This window comes from Zingiber officinale, chromosome 2A (genome assembly GCF_018446385.1).
Source record: "Zingiber officinale cultivar Zhangliang chromosome 2A, Zo_v1.1, whole genome shotgun sequence".
In the NCBI taxonomy this organism is placed as follows: domain Eukaryota; kingdom Viridiplantae; phylum Streptophyta; class Magnoliopsida; order Zingiberales; family Zingiberaceae; genus Zingiber; species Zingiber officinale.
In genome coordinates, this window is record NC_055988.1 from 169,848,660 (window position 1) to 169,873,313 (window position 24,654).

The 24,654-nt window shown below is 49.3% G+C and overlaps 1 protein-coding gene across 1 annotated transcript; it reads left to right on the top strand.

Annotated features, from left to right (window-relative positions):
- The first annotated feature begins 20,264 nt into the window (after nucleotides 1–20,264).
- On the top strand, nucleotides 20,265–22,401 carry LOC122043210 (probable membrane-associated kinase regulator 2). The gene is made up of 2 exons (XM_042603727.1): nucleotides 20,265–22,065; nucleotides 22,151–22,401. Exons 1-2 carry the CDS (start codon nucleotides 20,811–20,813, stop codon nucleotides 22,216–22,218), a joined length of 1,323 nt encoding a protein of 440 aa, XP_042459661.1. The 5' UTR covers nucleotides 20,265–20,810; the 3' UTR covers nucleotides 22,219–22,401.
- The last annotated feature ends 2,253 nt before the right edge of the window (nucleotides 22,402–24,654 follow it).

A 24,654-nucleotide genomic window follows, 5' to 3' on the forward strand; every position in this document is an offset into this window, starting at 1 on the left:
AATGAAACAAGCTTCAAATATGTTTAGAATTAGAAAGTTTAGTTTCTTGTTATTTGGAGCATGCAGTAGTAGTTTTATTTGTTTCTTGCTATTAGATTATTCAGCATGTTTAGTTTTATTTGCTTTCAGCATGCTGTTATAGTTTTATTCTTATGAGCCTGTTTAGCTTTACATGTTTAGTAGTTTTACATGTTTAATATGCTTCTTTTATTGGTTTATGAGCATGATGAGCTACACATGTTTAGTATTTCAGTTAGCATGATTCCTTTGCTATATATGAGCATGAGTAGTTTTATATGTTAGCATTCAGTTTTAGCATGTTTTTATTTATATACATGCATATCGAGTTTTTGTGAGTAGATAGCGCTCACTAAGCTTTATGCTTATAGACTACATTTCCTCCTACTGCAGATAAAGGAAAAAACTAAGGTATGAAAGGAAGGCGACAAGGTGGTGGTGATGAAGGTGTGTGATGGCTAGACTATGGAGAGATCAAGAGTTTGCTATGGAGTTGTTAAAACTTACCTGATTAGAGTTTCCTTTTCTTTTCTCCTTAATGCTATGATGAAGTTGAGATTGTAATTGAGTCTATTCCGCACTTTGTTATGTTTTATTGTTGGAGTGTTATCTGTTTACTATTGCTAGAGTAGTTTCATTCTTCTTATTGAGTTATTATACTGCGTGGTTGAGTGATTATATGTTCCAGCCGCCTGTGGCTGAGTATATTATGTTTGTATTATGGGAAATGGTCACCGGTACAGGGGAGACTCTGCCGAAATTTTTCGGTAGGGTTTTCCTAGAGATTTTTAATAAACCGGTTAAGTAGAGTAGTAGATAAGTAACGGTCACTCTTAGAGAGTAGTAGTAGTAGTAAGAAGTGTGGTCGTTACATATCATTTCCCAACTTATCTGACCTATTGATTTTTCAAGCTAAATCTCACCCTTTGATAAGTCAAAGAAATAAATACTAAATATATGTGCTTGTTATTATATTAGGATTAAGAGCACACACTTCTATAATAATTAAGGTGTTGTTCTTTTATTAAGTCAGTATAAAAAGAACTTACCTTAAATAGTTCTACTCAATACATTTAGAGTGTACTAGTGTAATTTATTAGTCAAGATAAACTAATACATAATTACACTACGACTATTCCAACGGTTTGTTCCTTTCCATCTTAGTCGTGAGCTACTGTTTATAATTCATAAAGAACTGATAACATAACCTTCTGTGTGTGACACCACACACCACGTTATCTACAATATAAATTAATTGAACAACTACATTTAGCATATAATTGTAGATATTGACTAATATGATTCTTATTTCTAAGTAAATGTTTATACAAAAGCTAGGCTTTTAGTATACATTCAACACGCCCACCTTACAGACAGTCGTGGAGTAGAAGTAAGTAATCTCCGAACCACGTTACATAAACATATTAGAGGTTTAATTGTCTTGGTTATTGCCTCTAAGTTTAGCTTTCTATTTATTAGATTTGTTTTGTATTTTCGCTATGCACTAACAAGCATAGGAAGCGACGATTTGGGTGAGACGCTATTCAACCCCCCTCTAGCGGACGTCAAGGTCCCAACAGATACTGGCCGACTCCCTACCTGATGATGTGCTGGACTACTTAGAGCAGTTTTTACCTTTTTCATTGTAACTTCCTTTTGTCACCTTTCATTTTGAATGATTGTTTTTTTCTTGTCACCTTTCATTTTGAATGAATGCTTTTTCAACATGTTTTCCCTTTAGACTCGCTTTTCCTTTCGTTCGGGCTCATTCGTTAGACTGCCATTGTTCGGCTAATATAGGGTCGGTCCAAATCGAAGTCAATTTTTCGCTCAGCTCGAACCGCTCTTATAACTGAGATGATATTAGACGTTGACCCCGAGCGTCCGATTGGGTTGCCCCTCTTCAGCGAGAGGTTGCCCTTTGACCATTTGTCCTTCGCGGGCTAGAGTTTAAGGTCGCTGCTCGACCGTTAATGAAGTCCAGACTTTAAGGTCGTCGCTCAACCGTCGGTGAAGATAAGGGTTTAAGGTCGCCGCTCGACCGTCGATGGAGACAATGGTTTAAGGTCGCTGCTCGACCGTCGGTGGAGACAAGGGGTTAACGTCACCCCTCGACGATTTGGCGTATACTGGGATTTAACGTCGCTATTGGACGATTTGACATTGACCGGGGTTTAATATCGGCGCTCGATGATTTGGCGTAGACTGGGGTTTAACGTCGTCGCTCAACAATTTGACGTCGACCGAAGTTTAACGTCGCCGCTCGATGATTTGACATAGACCGGGGTTTAACGTCGTCGTTCGACGATTTGTTCTGTCATTCGGCTAGAAGCCTAAAAGCCTTGTTTTTACTCTTTTCAGTCCTGCACTAAAAGAGGCATACAAATTCATTAATATTCACTCACGCACCTCATCCTGCCCTGCAGGATTGGAGATGATTCACGCTTCATGGTAGGTCGAGCCGCCTCCCATGCTTGTCCTTGAGGTAATATGCTCTCGACTGGAGCTTTTGGATGACCTTGAAAGGGCCTCCCTATGGCGCTTCCAGCTTGGCGACGTCTCCGACCGGCTTCACCCTCTTCCATACCAGGTCGTCGACCTGAAAAGGTCGCGGAATTACTCTTTGATTGTAACTTTGCTTCATCCACTGCCGATACGTCGTCAACCAAACGACAACTTTGTCCCGTACTTTGTCCACCAGGTCGAGTTCCATTTCCCTCCGTCCGGCGTTGTGCTCATCATATTGTTGCACACGATCAGACTCTACCCCCACTTCGATAAGTATCACTTCCTCGCTCCCGTATACAAGTTGAAAGGGCGTGACGCCAGTCGGCTCCTTTAGAGTCGTACGAAGTGCCCACAGGACACTGTAGAGCTCGTCCACCCAGCTACCTCTTGTGTGGTCGAGCTGAGCCCACAACACTCTAAGAATTTCTCGATTAATGACCTCCGCTTAGCCATTGCTCTAGGGATACGCCACGGAGGTGAAAGCTTGTTGAATACCATTGCCTTTGCACCATTCCTCAAGCTTCTGTCTGACGAATTGTCTTCCGTTGTCGAAGATGAGCCGGCGGGGAATGCCAAACCGACATAGAAGATTCTGCCAAATGAATTTGATAACCATCTGTTCAGTTATCTTAGCTAATGGCTTAGCCTCCACCCACTTGGAGAAGTAACAAACCGCCACGAGCAGGAATCTTTGCTGAGCGGTTGCCATGGGGAACGGTCCTACGATATTCATGGTCCATTGGCCGAACGAGCAAGACACTGCGGACACCTTTGTCTCCTCGGTTGGTCGGTGCGGGACGTTGTGGTATTTCTGGCAAGACAAGCAAATAGCTACTGTCCAAGCGGCGTCTTCTTGCAACATTGGCTAGAAATATCCGGTCAGGAGAATCTTCCGAGCCAACGACCGACCGCCCGGATGTCCTCCATAGGAGCCCTAGTGCACTTCCTGAATAATGTATTTAGCATCCTCCGGTCCGATGCACATGAGCAAGGGTTTGGAGAAGACTCTCTTATATAGCTAATCGCCGACCAGGGTGAACCGACTGGCTCTCTTCTTCAACAAACTTGCTGCTTCTTGATCAGCTGGTGTGGCGCTCGATTGGAGGAATTCTATAATTGTCGTCCTCCAGTCGTTCGGCAAACTGCCGCTCCCGTTCTATCAATATGTGCTGCCAACGTGACTTGCTCTTTCGATTGACCTATCGCGATCAGCGTCAACGAGCTGGCTAACTTAGCTAGTTCATCTGCGGCCTGATTCTCCGCTCAAGGGATCTTCTGTATAAGGACCTCTTGAAAGTTTGTCTTCAGCTTCTCGAAGGCCTCTACATACAGCTTGAGTCGGGTGTTGTTTAACTCGAACATCCCAGTCAGATGTTGGGCGGTTAATTGAGACTCCGAATGAATGAGGACTCTCGTAGCTCCGACATGCCGAGTTGTCTGTAAGCCGGCTATCAATGCTTCGTATTCAGCTTCATTATTGGTAATCTGATAATCTAACCACATGGAGAATTGCATCCGATCTTCCCTTGGTGAAATTAAAAGTACGCCGATCCCGCTGCCTTGCCGAGTGGAGGAGCCATCAACGTATATCCTCCAAGTTGCTCTCGGCTCAACGTTCTGGATCTCAGTGACGAAATCTTCCAAGGCTTGTGCTTTAATGGCCATCTGAGACTGATATTGAATGTCGAACTCTCTAAGCTCTGTCGTCCACTTGATCAACTGTCCGAACGCCTCGGGGTTGAACAGGACTCTACCCAAGGCATTTTTTTTCATCACAATTATGGAATGCGCGAGGAAGTACGGGCGAAGCCTCCGAGCGGCGAGTACTAATGCGTAAGCCAATTTTTCGAGACCAGTGTAGCGAGACTCAGCATATTTTAATATATGACGTAAAAAGTACGCTGGCTGTTGCTCTTCGTCGTCCTGCTTAACTAGAGACGAGTCAACTGCATGTTCAGTAGACGATAGGTAGATCTAGAGCGGCTCACCAACACTTATCTTAGATAAAACAGGCAAGGAGTTGAAGTACTCTTTAAGTTCTTCAAATGCATGGTCGCATTCTGCGCCTCATTGGAATTTTGTTGCTCGGTGCAGTATCTTGAAAAATGGCAGACTCCGGTCGGACGACTTGAAGATGAATCTAGATAATGCAGTGATCCGTCCGATCAGGCGTTGAGGTTCCTTTAGGTTGTGAGGTTAGTTCATGTCTTGTAGTGTCTTTACTTTGCTTGGATTCGCCTCGATACCCCGTTCAGTGATCACGTATCCAAGGAAGCACCCACTTATTGCGTCGAACATGTATTTGCTTGGGTTCAGCTTTATCCCATAGGTCCTCAACGTCCGACAAGTCTCCTCAATATCTACGCACAGATCAATGGCTCCGAGGGATTTTATCAATATATCACCGGCGTATACCTCCAGGTTACGGCCGATCTATCATCGAAACATCTTGTTCATTGGCCTCTGGTAGGTGGTACCCGCGTTCTTGAGTCCGAACAGCATAACATTGTAGCAGAACGTTCCATCGGCCATGATAAAACTAACATTTTCTTGATCTTCTCGGGCGAGCGGCGCTTAGTGGTAGCCCTGATAAGCGTCGATCATGCAGATCAATTCACACCCCGCAGTAGAATCCACCATCTGGTCTATGCGAGGCAATGGATAGAAGTCCTTCGGGCACACTTTGTTCAGGTCGCGGAAGTCAATGTAGACCCGCCATTTGTTGCCTGGCTTGGAGATCAGTACGAAGTTAGTAAGCCAATTTGGAAATTGGACCTCTCGTATGTGGTCGGCCTCCAGCAGTTTCTCTATCTCCGCCTGGATGATCAAGTTCTGCTCGACACTGAAGTCTCGTTTTCTTTGCTTCACTGGCTGAGTGTCCGATCGGACATGAAGCTCATGCTGAGCCACGCTCGGGGAGATTCCGAAAAGCTCATGTGTCGACCAGGCGAACACATCATGATTTTTTCTGAGGCAAGATAGCCAACTCCGCCTTCTACTTATCCTCCAGATCGGTGGCTATAAAGGTGGTCGCCTCCATCCGGCTTGGATGGATCTGCGCTTCCTCCTTGTCTTAGTACACCAGCCTGGGCGGCTTCGCCATGATGTCATTAACCTCCAAGCGTGGATTCTTCCGGGCGGCCTTTGCTTCGGACTTGATCAACTCGATATAGCAACGCCGAGCGGCTAACTGATCACCTTTGACCTCGCCCACCTGATCCTCCACGTCCTCCACTAGGAACTTAATTTTTTGGCAATAGGTGGATACAACCACTCGAAACTCATTGAGGGTCGATCGGTCTAATATGACATTGTAAGCCGATGGTGCATCCACCACGATGAAGTTCGTGGTTCGGGTCTTCTTCAAAGGCTCTTCTTCGAGCGAAATGGCGAGTCTTGCTTGGCCGATCGGCAAGACTTCGTTGCCTGTGAATCCATAAAGCAGGGTCGTCATGGGTAGCAGTTCACCCCGATCGATCTGCAGCTGATCGAACGTCTTCTTGAAGATGATGTTCACCGAACTGCCTGTGTCAACAAAAGTCCGGTGCTCTTGATGTCGCTCTGGTGTTGGTGACCGGTGACGGTATCCCCGTGGGGCCGGTCGGTTTGCGATTGGTGTCATACCACTATAGTCACGGGTATTATGAGTCGTCGACTGGTGGAACGAGCAAAACATAGGCATCCACCTTTTTCCTTTGCCCGCCCGTGGGCGTTCAGCCTCCACATGCTATACCGCATGTGTCCGTGGCTCCGAGTAGTGTTGAGCTCCTGCCGCTCGGGGCCCTCTGGGCGGCTGGTGGTTGCTTGTTAATCGTCGTTTGGGTAAGGCTTGGGGTTTGGCGGGCGCTTCCTTTCTCCGTGCTGCCTGAGCTTCCTCTACATTGATGTACTCGGTGACCTTCTTTTGAAGGTGGTTGAAATCCCTGAGCGGCATTCGAATGTGTGATCGAAAGAACTCTCCTTCAACATACCCTTGGGTAAAGGCATTCACCAGTATGTCTGAGGAGACCACCAGTATGTCCATTGCCACCTGATTGAAGCGTTGAATGTACGCCCTCAATGCTTTCCTGGGCCCTTGCTTCAATGAAAATAAATTTACGTCGGTCTTCTGATGGCGGCGGCTGCTGGCGAAATGGTATAGGAACGTCGTTCGGAAATCCTTGAAATTACGGATTGATCCACTCGACAGTCTTTTGAACCATCGCTGGGTCGATCAGGAGAGAGTAGTGAGGGAGACCCAACACTTCACCCCGTTTATGTACTGGTGAAGCATGGTCATATTGTCAAACTTGGCCAGGTGATCGTCAGGGTCGATGCTACCGTTGTACTCCCCGATCGCCAATGGGATGTAATGTCTAGGCAGGGGATCGTTCATGATCCCCCATGAGAACTGCTCGTTGATCCGCTCGGGCGAATCATCGTCCCTTGGTGCCTTTCCTTTCTTGGCGTCTCGAACGGGCGCCTCATCGAACGAAGATCCTCTATCTCTGTTTACTTGGCCCCGCTCCTCCGATGGGGTTCTGAATAGTGCTCGGTGAAAGGAAATGGGCGTGTTCGGCGCTGCTCCGAATGTACCAACTGGCATCTTGTTGTTTTCCCGAACGAATGTTGTCTCCGCTCTGTTACCGTGCTCAGCCGGTTGGCCGGCAACGAACAAAGCGAGCTCGTGCACTTGGCGTTCAGTCAGCGCCTGTTACTGTTGCTGCTCCACTAATTTCGCCGCTCAGGCTTGTATCAACATGTCGAGCTCTTTTGGTGTCAACGTTGTCATGGTTAGTCGTCCGACGTCCTCCATCTTCTTGCTCTGAATGCAGGTTACATTCCCACAGACGGTGTCAATTTGATCATGTCCAGAAGCTGAGAAGGTGGTTGCCGAGGATGTAGACGCTGAGCTGGCTACACGTAGATTGTCCTCGTCCCCGCAACACAGAATCGTTAGTGCCGAGCCGGGGAAGAGGTCTCTCGCGGTGACCCTCCGATGCTCAAGCTAGTCATCGGAGTAAAGAAGCAGGGTAACAATAGAACAATAGCGCACAAATATGAATAGTAGAATTATGCATACCTCCACCGGTGTTGAACCCCCCTTTATATAAAGCCCATGTAGCTTGTGGGCTCGTTTCCCCATACGGGCACACTTTCCCAAGTTTCCCATGAAAAGATCAAGCGGGAAGGTGCTCCTGACATCATACCTTAACGGGGCGTGCATATCTTATAACAGTACAGTGGAAGCTTCCACTGTACAATCTGTCCACTGGCCATGCCGCCTGTCAGCAATACTCTCTCTCAAACGGATGTCGAAGGTACTAGCGATCCTGTTGCCCGACCGAGTGGGGTAATTGCTCAGGCGCGGCTTTTCTGTCCGGCCAATCCGAGATGCTCCGTGCAAGTTGCTTTTGACCTTCGCTCGCGTTTGTTTCCCGCCTACCAGGCTTGAGCTCAGGTTGACCGACCTTTGACCTTAGGTCAACCGACCTCTCGGTCTGTTTCGACTAACGGACGCGTTGACTCTCTTGACTTTTCCTGTCGGTCGGGCTTGACCCTGGGTCGACTGACCGCTTGGTCCTCCATTCGGACCTATGACGGGATGTTGACTGTCTTGACTTTGACCTCTACCCCTGACCATTGACTTCCGCATGATGTGACCCCTCTTCTGCCTTCATCAAATATGATATTGATTTTTAATATTGATCCGGTAGTAAGAAAGGGGGCCCCACCAGGGGAAGTCAACGCCACGTGGAAGCCATGGTGGTAGTCGTCCGCCTGGAGAGGGATGGGTCCGATCGGCTTGCCGACCGGACGATATACGGCTGATGGTTAAAGGCGCCCTGTCGAAAGCAGGGTTCCGGCGCTCAGGGGAAAAGGTCGTGGGCCGAACGGACCCCACGCTTGGCCAAAGCCATAAGGTAACACTGCTAATAGTCCCCATAAAGCATGTGATGGAGAATCTCCCTAAGTAAACCACCGCATATGTCCGGCCGGATGTTGAGGGAGATGTCCGGCCGGACGCTAGATCTGTAGTAAAGGGGAAAAGGACAAGGGAGGTCTTTTTCTGACAACAGGTATGTTTCGCTTGTAGGCCATGCCCCAAATCTTGTGACAGGGGATTCTGCTGTCCCATCGAAGACATGCTTTGACTGTAGCGGTATGGTGTCAGGTAAGCTCTCTGACAAGTACATACCGAGGTATGGGTTGCTGACACGTCTGCACCTCGGTGAACGTGCATTAGTTCTCTCCTCGCTCTATATATAGAGCCTCTTACTTCGCCGCAGGTACGCGAAAAATCATCTCTGGAGCCACCTTTTGCGTTATTTGCTTGCCTGACTTGAGCGTCGGAGGGTCGACGCCGGGAACCCTTCCCGGCCCGACTTCTGTGCAGGTTCGCCGGAGATTCGTGCGACCAGACGGAGGCCTACGTCCTTGACTAGGAGCGCGCCACGTGCCCAGCGTCCTTTGGTTCGGTGATTCGGACAGGATCAATTTGGCGCCGTCTGTGGGAACGCCCCTGCATCCGATCGGAAACAATGGACGAGGCTGGACGACAACACGTGGTGACGCTTTCGAACGAGGAACTCGACGCTCTGATCGAGACAAGGGCCGCCAAACTTGTGGAGCAAAAACAGAAAGCATCTGCCGAGCGGCCGGAGCAACAAGCAACATCAGCATCTGGTGGCCGAACGGAAGCACCACCTGCCACTGTCGCATTTCATCGGGCTCTGTTCCGCACCCCTGAAGCCTTACCAACTCACAGAGATAAGGGGTCATCTTCGGAGGAAATGCCTCGACGAGACGACAGGAAGGGGAAAGCCCCCCGAGCGGACGCGTCGCCCGAGCGAATCAATCGCCAATTTTCAGAGGCCATTCTACGAGACCCTCTGCCCAAGCACTACACGCCCCCGACGATCGGCGAGTATAATGGGACAACCGACCCGGATGATCACCTGGGTAAGTTTGATAACACGGCAACCCTCCATCAATACACAGATGGAGTAAAGTGCCGAGTTTTTCTCACCACTCTCTCGGGATCGGCTCAACGGTGGTTCCGGAGGCTGCCGGACGGATCCATCACAAGCTTCAAGGACTTCCACCACTTCGCCAGCAGTTGGCGTTATCAAAAAACAAGCGTAAGTCTGTTCGCCATCAAGCAAGAGGCCCGGGAATCGCTTCGAGCTTACATCCAGCGATTTAACCAAGTGGCGATGGACATTCCAACGGCCACTTCGGAAATCATGATGAATGCCTTCACACAAGGTCTAGTGGATGGAGATTTCTTCCGATCACTCATCCGAAAGCCGCCCCGGGATTACGATCACATGCTACATCGGGCTAACGAGTACATTAACGTGGAAGAAGCACAGGCGGCCAGGAAAAAAGAAACTCCCGCCGAGCGGCCTCCTCCAGCCAAGCGGAAACAGCACGCCGCTCATCAGCCGCCTAGAGGACCAAGGGCTGAAGCAATCCGATCTTCCCATGTCCGGTCCCATGTGCAGGAGGTAGCCGTCGCCCGGCCCAAACCGAAGAAGAGGTGGACCCCGATGTTCTGCTCCTTCCACCGGACGGATACGCACAACACCAGGGATTGTCGAAGTCTTCCCTTCGTGGCTCATCCTGTGCCACGGAGTGCTGGACGGCGATCTCCCTCAGTCGATCGGTGACAGAGAATTCAGGAAGCCGATCGGACGCGAGTTGATAGGCCACGGCAACAGACTCCCGATCGGCATCGCTCTCCCAGGCGAGAGAATCGCCGAGCGTCCAGAGAACGGTCCCGACCATCCGCTCGCGGGCGGGCCGACCGGAGGAGACTCCAATCGAGCTAGAAAGGCGAGCGTTCGGCAGCTCCAAATCCATGCCGTCGGTTGCAGCAGAGAGCGAGCAAGCGGATCTGAAATCAGTTTCGGGCCCGGGGACTTGGAAGGAGTTGAAGTGCCTCACGACGACGCTCTGCTCATCAATGCGGTAATAGCCAACTACACTATTCACCGCGTATTTGTTGACACAGGGAGCTCAGTCAACATCATATTCAAGAGGGCGTTCGATCAGCTGCAAATTGATCGAGCCGAGCTGCTACCTATAACGACTCCGCTCTACGGGTTCACGGGTAACGAAGTTCAGCCGGTCGGCCAGATCCGGCTGGCTACCTCGCTGGGAGAAGATCCGCTCAGGAGGACGAGAACAACAAATTTTGTGGTGGTTGACTCTCCCTCGTCCTACAACGTCATTTTGGGACGACCGGCACTCAGCGAATTCCGGGCGGTCGTCTCAACTTTTCATCAGAAGATCAAATTCCCCGTGGAGGACCATGTGGGAGAAGTACGAGGAGATCAGCTAGCAGCTCGGCGATGTTACATCGAGATGGTCCGAGCAGAGGCCAATTCTGCTCGGAAAACGCCCCGGATCGAGTTAACGCCATCACCGAAAAGCCACCCTCTTTAATTTATGAAGAAAAAGAGGAAGTGCAGATTCATCCGACCCGATCGGAGGCCACGACTTTTGTTGCCTCTGATCTGGAGGAGAAGCAGAAGGAGGAGCTGATCCAATGCCTCCGACGAAATCATGATGTATTCATCTGGTTGACACATGAATTGCCCGGAATTTCGCCGAGCATAGCGCAGCATGAGTTGCATGTCCGACCGGACGCTCGGCCAATAAAGCAGAGAAAAAGAGATTTCAGTACCGAGCAGAACTCCATCATCCGGGCGGAGGTCGAGAAGCTTCTGGAGGCCGACCATATACGAGAAGTACAGTTTCCGAGTTGGTTGGCTAACGTAGAATTAGTCTCCAAGCCGGGCGGCAAGTGGAGAGTCTGCATTGATTTTCGGGACTTGAACAGAGCATGCCCCAAGGACTTTTATCCTCTGCCCCGGCCGGCTGCGAATTAATCTGTATGCTCGACGCCTACCAAGGCTATCATCAAGTGCCGCTCGCCCGGGAAGATCAAGAAAAAGTAAGCTTCGTAACGGCCGACGGCACATATTGCTACAATGTGATGCCGTTCGGATTGAAGAATGTCGGGGCCACCTATCAACGCTTGATGAACAAAGTGTTCAGAGAGCAGATCGGGCGGAATCTGGAAGTTTATGTGGACGACATTCTTATCAAAACCGCCCGAGCGGCCGATCTCTTCAAGGACATGGAAGAAACCTTCCGAACGCTACGCAAATATGGAGTCAAGCTAAATCCCCAGAAGTGCCTGTTCGGAGCAAAAGGAGGGCGTTTCTTGGGGTATATAGTGACCGAGCAGGGAATTGAAGCTAATCCCAGCAAGGTGAAAGCTCTACAAGACATGCCGCCTCCAAGAAATACAAGGGAAGTGCAGCGTTTGACCGGTCGGATAACCGCATTGTCCCGATTCATCTCCAAAACTGCCGACCGGAGCCTCCCTTTCTTCAAAATTTTGCGCAAGGCAACTAAATTTCACTGGGACGAGGAATGCGACCGAGCATTCGAAGAATTGAAGACATATCTTAATTCTCTGCCTATACTAGCCAAGCCGATCGGGGGTGAGTCACTTTATATTTATCTGTCTTCAACCGAGCATGCTGTAGGCTCGGCACTTGTAAGGTCCAGCGGCGAGGAACAGCCGGTGTATTTTCTGAGCCACATCTTAAAAGATGCCGAATCTCGTTACACTGGGCTTGAGAAGTTGGCCTTTGCTTTGGTTCTAGCCGCTCGGCGCCTCCGACCATATTTCTTGGCTCACACCATCATTGTCCGGACGAACAGTCCACTAGGAAGAGTACTGTTGAATCCAGAAGCGTCCGGACGGCTCATCAAGTGGACGACAGAACTGAGGGAATTTGACATCCAATACCAGCCCCGCTCGGCGATCAAAGCGCAATCCTTGGCTGATTTTGTGACAGAAGTGCAGAGGCCAGAGCCGGAAGCTATGTGGAGAATATATGTAGATGGGTCTTCCACTCGGCTCGGAAGTGGAATTGGAATATTGCTGTTCTCACCCCAAGAAGAAAAGATGCACTTATCCGTCCGGCTGGATTACAAAGCTACCAACAATGAAGCAGAGTATGAGGCCCTCATAGCCGGATTGCAGGCAGCATGGCATGTGGGAGCCGGTCGGGTGACACTCTATTCGGATTCACAGTTGGCCGCTCAGCAACTTTCTGGCACCTTTGAAATCAACAGCGTTCGGCTTAAACTCTATGCTGAGGCCTTCGAAAAACTTAAAGCTACCTTCCGAGAGGTTCTTATTCAGAAGATTCCCCGAACGGAGAACCAGGCAGCCGATGAGTTAGCCAAACTTGCGAGCTCAATAACGCCGGTCGACATACAGCAACCCATCGAAAAAGTACTGTTGGTATCGCACGTCGACCGGATGAAAGGTCTCACATTTCCCAGCGATTGGTGGACACCCATCATAGAATTCCTCCGTTCGGGCGCCACACCATCCGATGAATATGCAGCCCGGCTCCTTAGAAGAAGAGCCGGTCGGTTTACACTCATTGGAGATCAGCTTTACAAGAAAGCTTTCTCGCGCCCGTTGCTGAAATGCGTAAGCTCGGAGGACTCAGCTTACACATCAAGGATCATGCGGGGCATCCGGCGGCGCTCGTTGGCCAAGAAGATCCTCTTGGCCGGATACTTTTGGCCAACTTTACAAACAGACGCCGCTCAGACAGTATCTACCGCCTTTCCGCCGAAGTATCACAACTTCTCCCACCGACCGGCCGAAGAAATGAAGGCGTCAAGCGTTTCATGCCCGTTCGACCAATGGGGAATGGATATTGTCGGTCCATTTCCGATGGCGGCCGGACAGAGGAAATTTTTACTAGTGGCGGTCGACTATTTCTCCAAGTGGGTGGAGGCAGAGCCACTAGCGAGATCACCGAACAGATGGTCAAAAATTCATCGGCAACACATCATCTGTAGGTTCGGTATCCCTCGCCGATTGGTTTCCGACAATGGGCGGCAATTCACAGGGAAGGTGCTAGAAGATTGGTGCAAAAGCTACGGCATCGAGCAACACTTCACGTCCGTGGCTTACCCCCAAAGCAACGGTCAAGCCGAAGTAGCCAATCGGGAAATTCTCCGTATTCTGCGTGCTCGGCTCGACCACTTGGGAGGAAGTTGGCCAGATGAAGTGCCGGGCGTTTTATGGGCCATCCGAACGACTCCTAAGGAAGGAACGGGCGTCACACCTTTTCATCTAGTGTACGGCGGCGAAGCGGTCATTCCGGTTGAAGTCGGCGTCGAGTCCGTCCGGGTCCAATGTTACGATGGAGGCAACGCCGAGTGGAGGAACATGGAGCTGGATTTGGTTGATGAGGAGCGGGCCAAGGCATCCGTTCGGCTGATGGCGTACCGTCAACGGATGAAGCAAAACTACAAACGGCGCGTCATTCCCAGATCATTCCAGGTAAGCGATCTTGTTTGGAAGAAAGTCAAGCCGGTCGGCGACGTCGGCAAGCTTGAAGCTCCGTGGGCAGGCCCCTTCAAAATCATCGAAAAGCTCCGCTCGGGCGCGTATTATTTGGAGGATGAGGACGGCCGACAGCTAGATAGACCGTGGAGCGCGAACCACCTCCAGCCTTACCGGGCGGGGTGAAAGGTGTGCCAATGTAAATCATCCTGTGTACTTTTTTCGACTGAATACTTGAAATGCAGAAATGAAAAATCAAGAGAACAAATATAAGGCATCGTCAACGAGGAACGAAGGCCCCGTACCGTTCGGACGGAGGTAAATTGTCCAGATCAATGCTCAATGCTGAAGACCCCGTGCCGTTCGGCCGGGCGTACGATACCCAAGCATCAACAAAAAAATCGAAGGCCGTATAGCCCAGACGTTAAACCGTAGAGCCGCGCCGACCGGCTATAAATACCCGCGCCGACGAGCTCCGTCGTTAAAGATCGAGAGCCGCGCCGACCGGCTATAAATAACCGCGCCGTCGAGCACCGACGTTAAATATCGAGAGACGGGCCGGCGTCTATAAACGTCCGAGCAGAAGACCGACGAGCTCCGTCGTTAAAGATCGAGAGCCGCGCCGACCGGCTATAAATATCTCGAGCATCGACGTTAAATATCGAGACGAGCCGCGTCTATAAACGTCCGAGCGTAAGACCGACGAGCTCCGTCGTTAAAGATCGAGAGCCGCGCCGACCGCTATAAATAACCGCGCCGAGCACCGACGTTAAATATCGAGAGACGAGCCGCGCGTCTATAAACCGTCCGAGCGGAAGACCGACAAGCTCCGCGTCGTTAAAGATCGAGAGCCGCGCCGACCGGCTATAAATAACCGCGCCGTCGAGCACCGACGTTAAATATCGAGAGACGAGCCGGCGTCTATAAACGTCCGAGCAGAAGACCGACGAGCTCCGTCGTTAAAGATCGAGAGCCGCGCCGACCGGCTATAAATATCCGCGCCGACGAGCTCCGTCGTTAAATATCGAGAGACGGGCCGGCGTCTATAAACGTCCGAGCAGAAAACCGACGACCTCCGTCGTTAAAGATCGAGAGCCGCACCGACCGGCTATAAATAACCGCGCCGTCGAGCACCGACGTTAAATATCGAGAGACGAGCCGGCGTCTATAAACGTCCGAGCAGAAGACCGACGAGCTCCGTCGTTAAAGATCGAGAGCCGCGCCGACCGGCTATAAATAACCGCGCCGTCGAGCACCGACGTTAAATATCGAGAGACGAGCCGGCGTCTATAAACCCCCCGGGCGAAGTCCGGCCAGCCCCGGCGTTAAAGATCGAGAGCCGCGCCGACCGGCTATAAATAACCGCGCCGTCGAGCACCGACGTTAAATATCGAGAGACAAGCCGGCGTCTATACACGTCCGAGCAGAAGACCGACGAGCTCCGTCGTTAAAGATCGAGAGCCGCGTCGACCGGCTATAAATATCCGCGCCGACGAGCTCCGTCGTTAAATATCGAGAGACGAGCCGGCGTCTATAAACGTCCGAGCAGAAGACCGACGAGCTCCGTCGTTAAAGATCGAGAGCCGCGCCGACCGGCTATAAATAACCGCGCCGTCTAGCCAGACGTTAAACCGTAGAGCCGCGCCGACCGGCTATAAATACCCGCGCCGACGAGCTCCGTCGTTAAAGATCGAGAGCCGCACCGATCAGCTATAAATAACCGCGCCGTCGAGCACCGACGTTAAATATCGAGAGATGAGCCGGCGTCTATAAATCATTCGACCGGACAACTGCAAGTGTCCGAGAAGGTCGTCGCCAATATCGTTCGACCGACTCTACGTTCCTCTCGGCTCAGGACCCAAAGGTTCTTGTCGGTTTATAGCGAGCGACTCTTGATAGAAACACAGAATGATAGTTGTCCGATCGGAAGGGCTGGGCATATGCCGAAGGTAGGATAATAGGCGAGCGGGTAACACACATATTAGCAAGGGGACAAAGTGCAAGAAGATAGAGTGCACGAAAGGAAAGCATTTCATTGAAATTAAAACATTGGGCCGAGTGGCCTAAGTACAAAAAGGTTCACATTCAGCCAAGCGGCCAAATTACAAGAATTACTCAATATAGTCGTAGAGGTTCCTCGGAATATTGCTCAGGAGCTCCACCTGATCGTCGGCTGGAATATTGGTGGACTCCGGAAGAAGGCCCTTCGACTTCAGATAGGTCATGGTGGCCGTAATGGCCAAGTCGAAAGCTGAGTACATCCGCTCGCAAATTTTCTCCAAGAATTCAGGCGATCGGATGTGGTTTTGTCGAAGAGCGGCCACTCGGCTCGGCTCGGCATCCTGATATTCTTTGAAGGCCGCCTGGGAGCTTGTGAGGGCCTCATTCAGACGCTCAATCTTCTCCGTGTCGGCCGAGCGGCCCACCTTCTCCCGGTCAAGCTGCTCTGTCAGCTCCTTTATCTTCAACTCCAGGCCTCTGGCCTCAACATTCTTTTTCTCCAGGTCGGAGATAGCAGTATTCTTCCGAGTGGTAGCCAGAGTTATTTTTGTGTCAAGTGACTTGACTTGTCGCTCGGACTCGGCCAGGGCGTGGGCCTGATCAGCTGTTTTCTTCTGCTCGGCCGCTAGTAGAGTTTGAGTTTTCTTCAGCTCCTTTTGTAACTCGGCGTACGAGGGGCCTTGAGGGCCGCTCGGACCTCCTGCTGCCCGCAGTTGCCTTATCTCCTCGTCCGCCATAGCCAGGCGGCTGGAAACCGCTATCTCTTCCACCCATCTCTGAAGCAAGAAGGCGTAGTTGTTAAAAGCCGAGCGGAAAAATTACAAGTAAAAAAAAAAGAACTTACCCCCGTAGCCTCCCGCATGTGGCTGTTGGCTAAGTTCTGGAGGGGGATCATTGCAACTCGCGCCCGAGCGTCGGCCCACATCTCGGCTAGGGGCCCTTTCAAAGTAATGGTGTGCTCGGGCACGGTTGGTCGATCGGCTTCTGGTAGCAACTCTTCAGTAGGGAGATGTAGAGTGACCCGTATTGTGCGGCCGTGACCAGGGATCACTCGACCAGGATCAGAAGCCGGCGCGGAAAACCACGAATGGATGGTCGAGCGTTGGACTGAATGGCGAGCAGGGGGGAGAGTGTTGACCGGAGTGGCCTCAACCGGAGCAGTCAGCTCATCCCAGTCAGAAGGAGTCCGGTCGGACGAAAGGGTTTCTGCCATAGGCGCTTTGCCTCTAGCAGTCTCGGCGGTCCGGTCGGAGGGTTGGACCGCTGAGGTAGCCGAGCGCAGCGGAGTCTCCACCCGGCGCCTCTTTTGCAGGGGTTGTTCCTCCTCCCGAGCGGACCCTTCCTCGGGGGTCGTTGGTTCCCCGGAGGGGATAGTTCCGCTGGCCAACTGCTGTTGAGAGGCCTGAGCGGCCGATTCAGCCTGGGTGCCGCTCTCTCCTTCGTGAGAACCGACCGGCTGAATACCCAACGCTTCCATTTCCTTAGCCGCAGCGGCCTCCAACGCCGCTGCCTTTCTCTTCAGAACGCCGGCTATCACCGAGTCCATGACGGTGTTAGCTGTATGGAAAGGAGAAGAAATCAGTTAGCAATTAAAGCAAATGCCCAAGTAAAATTCTTACCGAAGCCGGTCGGAAGTGGGGTCCGTATAGGACTCAGCCCGAAAATGTACATCACTCCCTCGTGAAGAAGTTTGTTGATGTCAAGTCGCAAACCGGCTAATACATTTGCGGCATGAAGATAATATGGTCGGGTCTTGAATTTCTTCAACTCGGGAGGAGGAGGCAGACTGACCTGCCACTGGGTCGGGAAGTTCGGCTGATTGGGCATGCGGATGTAGAAATAATAGTCCTTCCAATGTTTATTGGAGGTGGGTAGTTTGTTGAAGAAGACCAAGCCGGGTCGAGCTTGGAACATAAAGGTGCCCGGCTCGGCTTGCTTAGGGTAGTAGAAATAAAAGAAGACCTCCGGTCGGAGGGGGATGTTGTGAATCTTAAACAAAACAACAATGCCACAGAGGAGACGGAAGGTATTGGGTACTAAGCTGCCGAGCGGCACACCAAAATAATTACAGACATCTACTATGAAGGGATGTACGGGAAACCGTAGACCAGCGGTAAATTGGTCACGAAAGACACAGAAAGCGCCGCGCGGCGGTCTGTTTGGCCAAGCGGAGGGACCAACGAGGCGAACTTCGAAATCCTCGGGGATTTCGAAATTGTCTGTCAAAATATCGAAATCTCGTTGTTCGAATCGGGACCGCATGGTAGTGTACCATGGGCCGAGGGATTGTTCTTCAGGATGAGAGGAACTGGCCATGGTCCGGACGGAAGAAATCAAAAAAGGAGTGGAAAGGCCAGAGGAAAACAACCGACGAAGAAAAGAAGTTTCAAAAATTGGAGCTAGGGAAAGAAATGTGAATGAGACACCGGAAAAGAGGGACGAAAGATATAAAACCTTACTGCGGGGAGAGGGATTAAGGAAAGGCGCCGGAGAGCGTCGGAGGGCAGAAACAAGATCGCCGGAGCTCCAAAGCGCAGAGGGCAGTAGCAGAAGTCGCGGAGGCGAGTGAGGGGGAGAAGGAAACGAAGAATTTATAGGGTGAAGGCCGGGCGGCCTCAACCGTCGGATCCAGGTCACGGGAATCAAAGCATGCATCTAGCCGCCCATTTCGAATTGCTTCGATCACGTCAAAATATCATGTCACCGCCGTCGTACACCGATGACAGTGCTCCACGTGGCATTCAATCATTCGGAGCATTTAATGAAAGCGTGCTCAACCTTGATGTCGAAGATTGGCGCAGAATACGAGGAGATCCGGTGAAGACCATTGTTGATTCGCTTAGGCTACATCTACGGTTGGCCGAGCGGATGATACAAGCACGGAGGAACCGCTCGGCCGGATTCTTAGTCCAGTCAGTCGGGCTATTCGCCTCCTTCGACTAGACTTGAAGGGGAGGCAAGTGATCCGGTAGTAAGAAAGGGGGCCCCGCCATGGGAAGTCAACGCCACGTGGAAGCCATGGTGGTAGTCGTCCGCCCGGAGAGGGATGGGTCCGATCAGCTTGCCGACCGGACGATATACGGCTGATGGTTAAAGGCGCCCTGTCAAAAGCAGGGTCCCAGCGCTCAGGGGAAAAGGTCGTGGGCCGAACGGACCCCACGCTCGGCCAAAGCCATAAGGTAACACTGCTAATAGTTCCCATAAAGCATGTGATGGAGAATCTCCCTAAGTAAACCACCGCATATGTCCGGCCGGATGTTGAGGGAGATGTCCGGCCGGACGCTAGATCTGTAGTAAAGGGGAAAAGGACAAGGGAGGTCTTTTTCTGACAGCAGGTATGTTTCGCTTGTAGGTCATGCCCCAAATCTTGTGACAGGGGATTCTGCTGTCCCATCGAAGACATGCTTTGACTGTAGCGGTATGGTGTCAGGTAAGCTCTCTGACAAGTACATACCGAGGTATGGGTTGCTGACACGTCTGCACCTCGGTGAACGTGCATTAGTTCTCTCCTCGCTCTATATATAGAGTCTCTTACTTCGCCGCAGGTATGCGAAAAATCATCTCTGGAGCCACCTTTTGCGTTATTTGCTTGCCTGACTTGAGCGTCGGAGGGTCGACGCCGAGAACCCTTCCCGGCCCGACTTCTGTGCAGGTTCGCCGGAGATTCGTGCGACCAGACGGAGGCCTACGTCCTTGACTAGGAGCGCGCCACGTGCCCAGCGTCCTTTGGTTCGGTGATTCGGACAGGATCAAATATGATATCCTTCTTTAAAACTATTTTTAAAAAATTGTAACTATTTTATTCTTAATTATTAATATACTTAATAAATAAATAAATTGAATAATCAAATATGAAATAAAAGTACTCATTTAAATAGGATTGGCATCCAACAAAATCTAACCGGTAGATGAAGATAAAGAATATGTCGGCCTAAATCAAAATTAATTTAGATTTAATTTGATAAAGTTACGATCAAGTTAAATTTAATCTAGATTAAACTGATTTATTCCTTTTAAAACCGAGTTAGGAAGTTTTTTCAAAGAAAATATTCATGCCCCGATTTCTTCTGATTTTTTTTCCAACCATATTTAATTATTTTTTTCTTATTCTTGTTGTTTTCTTTTTATATATACCGAAACTTTATTTTTTGTAACCGTGTCATGGGCTTCGTAGGTAGCCAAACGTTGCCCTTTAAGATTACTCTGCACACTGCGAAAGGTATGCTGCGAGCAATCGTGGCAATGGGCTCATGTGCCAAGTTAATCGTGACCCAATAACAACAGAGGAAAAACAGAGTCATGTGAGCAATACGTCGAACACATAGGGATTCGCTCGCTCGTCCAATTACTGTAACACTACTACGCCTCTGCCACTACAACCATCACGTCTTCCAGTCCTGCATATGCTCTCCACTCGCTTCCACGCACGCGTGCAATCTCTGACGTTGATCGGACGCCGCGCCCGCAAGGGCTCGCTCGCCACCACCACGTCCATCGACGAGCTGAGCCTTGCGTCGGTCATCTGCCGACTCGTCCTCGCGCCGTACCATGCCATGTTCCTCCCCCTCTCTCTCTCTCTGGCAAAGAGACGAACAGGTGGTGGGCGTCACGGTGCAGTGAAATGGTCCACAGTGATTAATGATACCATTGCAGTTACAGGGGCTCTGTTGCATGGTTGGATCATTGGACTGATTGTTATTATAGATTTATCGGTTATAAAAATATTAGCATAAATCATCGGTGTTTTTTTCATTTAAATTTATTTCCAAATTCGAATTAAAATGAGTGTGAAAAAAAATGGCACAGTGCGTGACAGTGGAACTGGCAGAGGTCGCTGAAGGAAGAGAGAGACACGACGACGACGAGAGTTTAAAAAAGGCAGAAAGAGGCTTCTCCTTTGCATTTACGGACCATGGATTCCTTCAGCTTCCTCAAATACTTACGCAGCGGCGGCGGCGGCGAGGCTTCCTCCCCTGCCGTTGACCTGACCGGCGCCGGCTCCACCCTCGCAGCCTCCGTACTCTGCTCCTCGGGCGATAACGAGGAGGAGGAGGACGATGATAGCGGGGACGACGAGGGGCCTTTTTTCGACCTCGAGTTTGCTGCCGTTTCAGACGGCGAGGAAGAGGATGCGTCGGAAGAGAAGAGTCTCGAGGAGATGACTGGCGCGGGAAAGGAGGTGGAGAGGGAGTTTAACTTCGCTGTGAGCTCCGATGGAAGCGGCGATGGGGTGGGTTTTGATACCTTGTCCTCCTCCGATGACCTGTTGTTAAAAGGAAAGTTCGTTCATTTCGACCCTTCTTCCATCGTAGTCGCTGACGGCAGTGGTTCCGAGGCTGATTCGAAGCCCCAGTTGCCGGCGTACTTCCTCCGGACCGCCACCAAGTTCCGCGTCTTCTTGCTCGGGCTTCGAAAGCCGAAGTTATTGCCAGCGGAGGACGAGCCCGCCGCAGAAGTCTCCGCCTCCGTAGCGACGGAGGCAGCGGCGTCGGCATCCCCTAAGAAAGAGCAACTCCAGCAAAATAAGTTTTTTATAAAGTTCAAGGTGGTGGAAGCCCCCTTAGTCTCTTTCTTCTTGAATGACGGCGGTTCCCGCAGCACTGGCGGAGGCCGTGCAGCCAAGCCCCTGGCGGAGGAGTCAACCGTCGCTGGCGCACCGACCACGGAGGCAGAGAAGAAGCTGGTTCGAGAAATGCTGCAGAAATACCTCAACAAAATTAAGCCGCTCTACGTTCGCGTGTCGAGGAAGTACGCAGAGAGGCTGCGGCTCACCAGCCATCTACCTCCGGCTGCCGATGCGGTGGCCGCAGAGCCTATCGCTGCCGAGGTCGAGGCCGAGGAGACAGACGCGGAATCCGAAGACGCACCGCCACCTCCGCCGCCGCAGGCAGAGGAAGCCGCCCCGCCGGTTACGCTGCCAGCTGAAGAAACGCTGGAGCCTTCGCCGCAACCTGTATCGTTCGCGGTCGCGGGCGGCGGCAAAATCCTGGCTGCAGGGTTAAGAGTAGTCTGCAAGAGGCTTGGAAAAAGCCGCTCCGCGTCGGCTGCCGTGGCGGCGGTTCCTTCGCCGCCTCCTCGCCGGCGCGACGACTCTCTCCTCCAGCAGCAGGACGGGATTCAGAGCGCCATCGCGCACTGTAAGCGTTCGTTCACCGTCGCGGAGCAAAGTACGATGCTGCAACAACTCTCCATGTACATCACATTTCTTCTGCGTCGCCGAATTAATCTATGAATCCTCGGTATTCTTTTCAGGTTCCGAGACTCCGCTGGCGAGATCGATGAGCAATCCCGGCGATGGCAGAGCTGAAACATCTACCTGATCTAGCTCTTAATGCTCTGTTTTAGCTCATCTATATGTCTGTGTGCTATTAGTCTCCATGTAGAAGAAGAGAAAGACTCCGTTTTCATCTCTCTGTCGATTTATTAACTAGTTACTCTACTCGTTCATGTGTCAATTAATTCTCCCCAATCCCCATAATGCAAATTAGGTGTTATGATGCGAAGAGATGGCCTGGAAAACAAATAACTTTCTCGGTGAGATTGATAGCATAAGTGACGAGGAAGATGTGAAAGATCTCCACGCCACTCCACGGCATCGGGAAAGCTGCTGTCATCTTTCCCCAATCACCATTGCTGTCCGACTGCACCAGAGCTACTGTTGCTGTACTATGTCGTGTTTCTTGTCCGCCATCTCTTTCACCTTTCCTCTCTCTCCCTCTCCGCTTTCCCGGCGTGGGTTGGTTTGAGGTAACTCAAAGTCCCTTGCGTTTCCGTGTTCGGGCGAGAGAGAGATGGCAAAAGGCCATCTTTTCTTCGATTCTCCGTCGCCTTTTTCTCCTGCTTCAAGTTTATGGTAGGTTTTGGGGGAATAGCAGCGAGAGGTCAGCGCACCTCGTTCTCCACGTACGCTGCCGTTGTTTCTGGCTATAAGTTCTCGCTCGTGCTCTTGCCAGTGCGTCTTCTTCTCTGCTCGAGTTGCAGGAGACGTGCGACTGCAAATGTTTTTTACGTCGCCATTAACGATCGCTGAGGACGGCGAAACAGAGAGATGTCAGCTTTGTGTACGCGGATCGCAGTCGAGGACGCGAGCGAATCCGATGCTCCGTTTTGCTTGCGACGGGCGGGCAAATTAATCAACTTACCCGATCCGCAAAAGCCTAACTAAACGGATCCAAAGTGGAGTTTGGATCCAAATTAATCATTTTTTATTTATTTTTATCGAGTTACACGTATAAATTATATTTAATTATTTTTAATCGTAAAAAACTTGGTTGTCTTAACTTTAATAGTAAATCGGTAAAAATAAATAAATAAAATTGCTGTAAAAAACCTTCCGCATGGAGTCAGGAAGTGGTCAGAGATTTAGTGGGGGTCGATTAATGCTGTCTTTTCCTCGTGCCTCAGCGAATGCATTGAATTAAATTCAATATTAATTAGTTTACTTTATTTATTTATTTATTTATTTTATTTATGTATATATAATTTTTTTTTAATGATGAGTCCAAAATTGAATCAATGTGGGGTAGTGGTGCGATACTTGGGAATGATTGTGATGGTGACAATTGATTTAGTGTTATGAATTACACATGATTCATAAATCATTTTCATAGCAATAGGTGACTATGACATTGTCTTTCATACACTGATTTTGTCTAATTATAATATTTTGACAGAAATTTATTAGACAAAATGTTAAGAACGTCCTTATTTCTTCAAATATGTTACAATTTTTTTTATTTAAAAAAGCATCCCGTCATCTTATAAAAAAATGACATAATTATTCTTCCTTATATTATTTGATATTATTATACTATTTCTATTATTATATCTCATCTATATTTCTATTTAAATCTTAAATCGAAAGCGAAACGAAAATGAACCGAGTATATTGTAGCAATTATGATTTATAATTATTATAATATGAATATTAGATAAATAACTTTAATTCATATTATATATTAACGTTGGATATAGATTAAAGTAAAATGAAAATGAAAATGATTAGAATAATATGACCAGAGTAGAGTTATAAAAGGAAGACCTCAAAGAAGAGCAAGTGCCCCTCCTCATTTTGTGTTTGTCACTCACTTGCTGAACTTAGAGAAAAAGAAAAGAAGTTATTATATTTTGGATATTTACTTAGATTCAATTTGCTTATCTACTTATATTATAACAACTACAAATACACACATGTTACAATTGTATAATAACTATGAAATCATAATTATTACAACTATGTGATAGCTTAATTGTAACAATTATGAAATCGTAACTACTATAGTTATGTAGCAAATATGAGTTCGTAATTGCTACAGTACGCACTCCAGATTCAAATTTTAGGGGGAAAAATATAGATTAGAGATAATAATGAGATCAATATAGCGGATGATAGTTGGGTCATTTTACAAAGTGATGAAATATTATTTTGATTAAAAAAAATCAAAATGGGGCGTCTTTTATGATTTGAAAAAAAAGTCCTTTTAATTTTTGCTCAAATTTATTTTAAAACAAACTATTAGTTTAAGCTAAAAAATTAAACTTTAAAAGTGGTATTCTTATAGTTTTTAATAATGTGGGCTAATTTGTAAATTAATTTGCAAGATTAAAATTTAAAATTCATGCTAAATTCAGATAACAGCATTCCTTATTCACCACAATTTTGTCTATAAATCTAGTTCCCAAATCAGAACACAAAATACTTCATACTATTTTTCCATTAAAACTAATTCCTAAGTTAGAATTTATATAAAATGGCA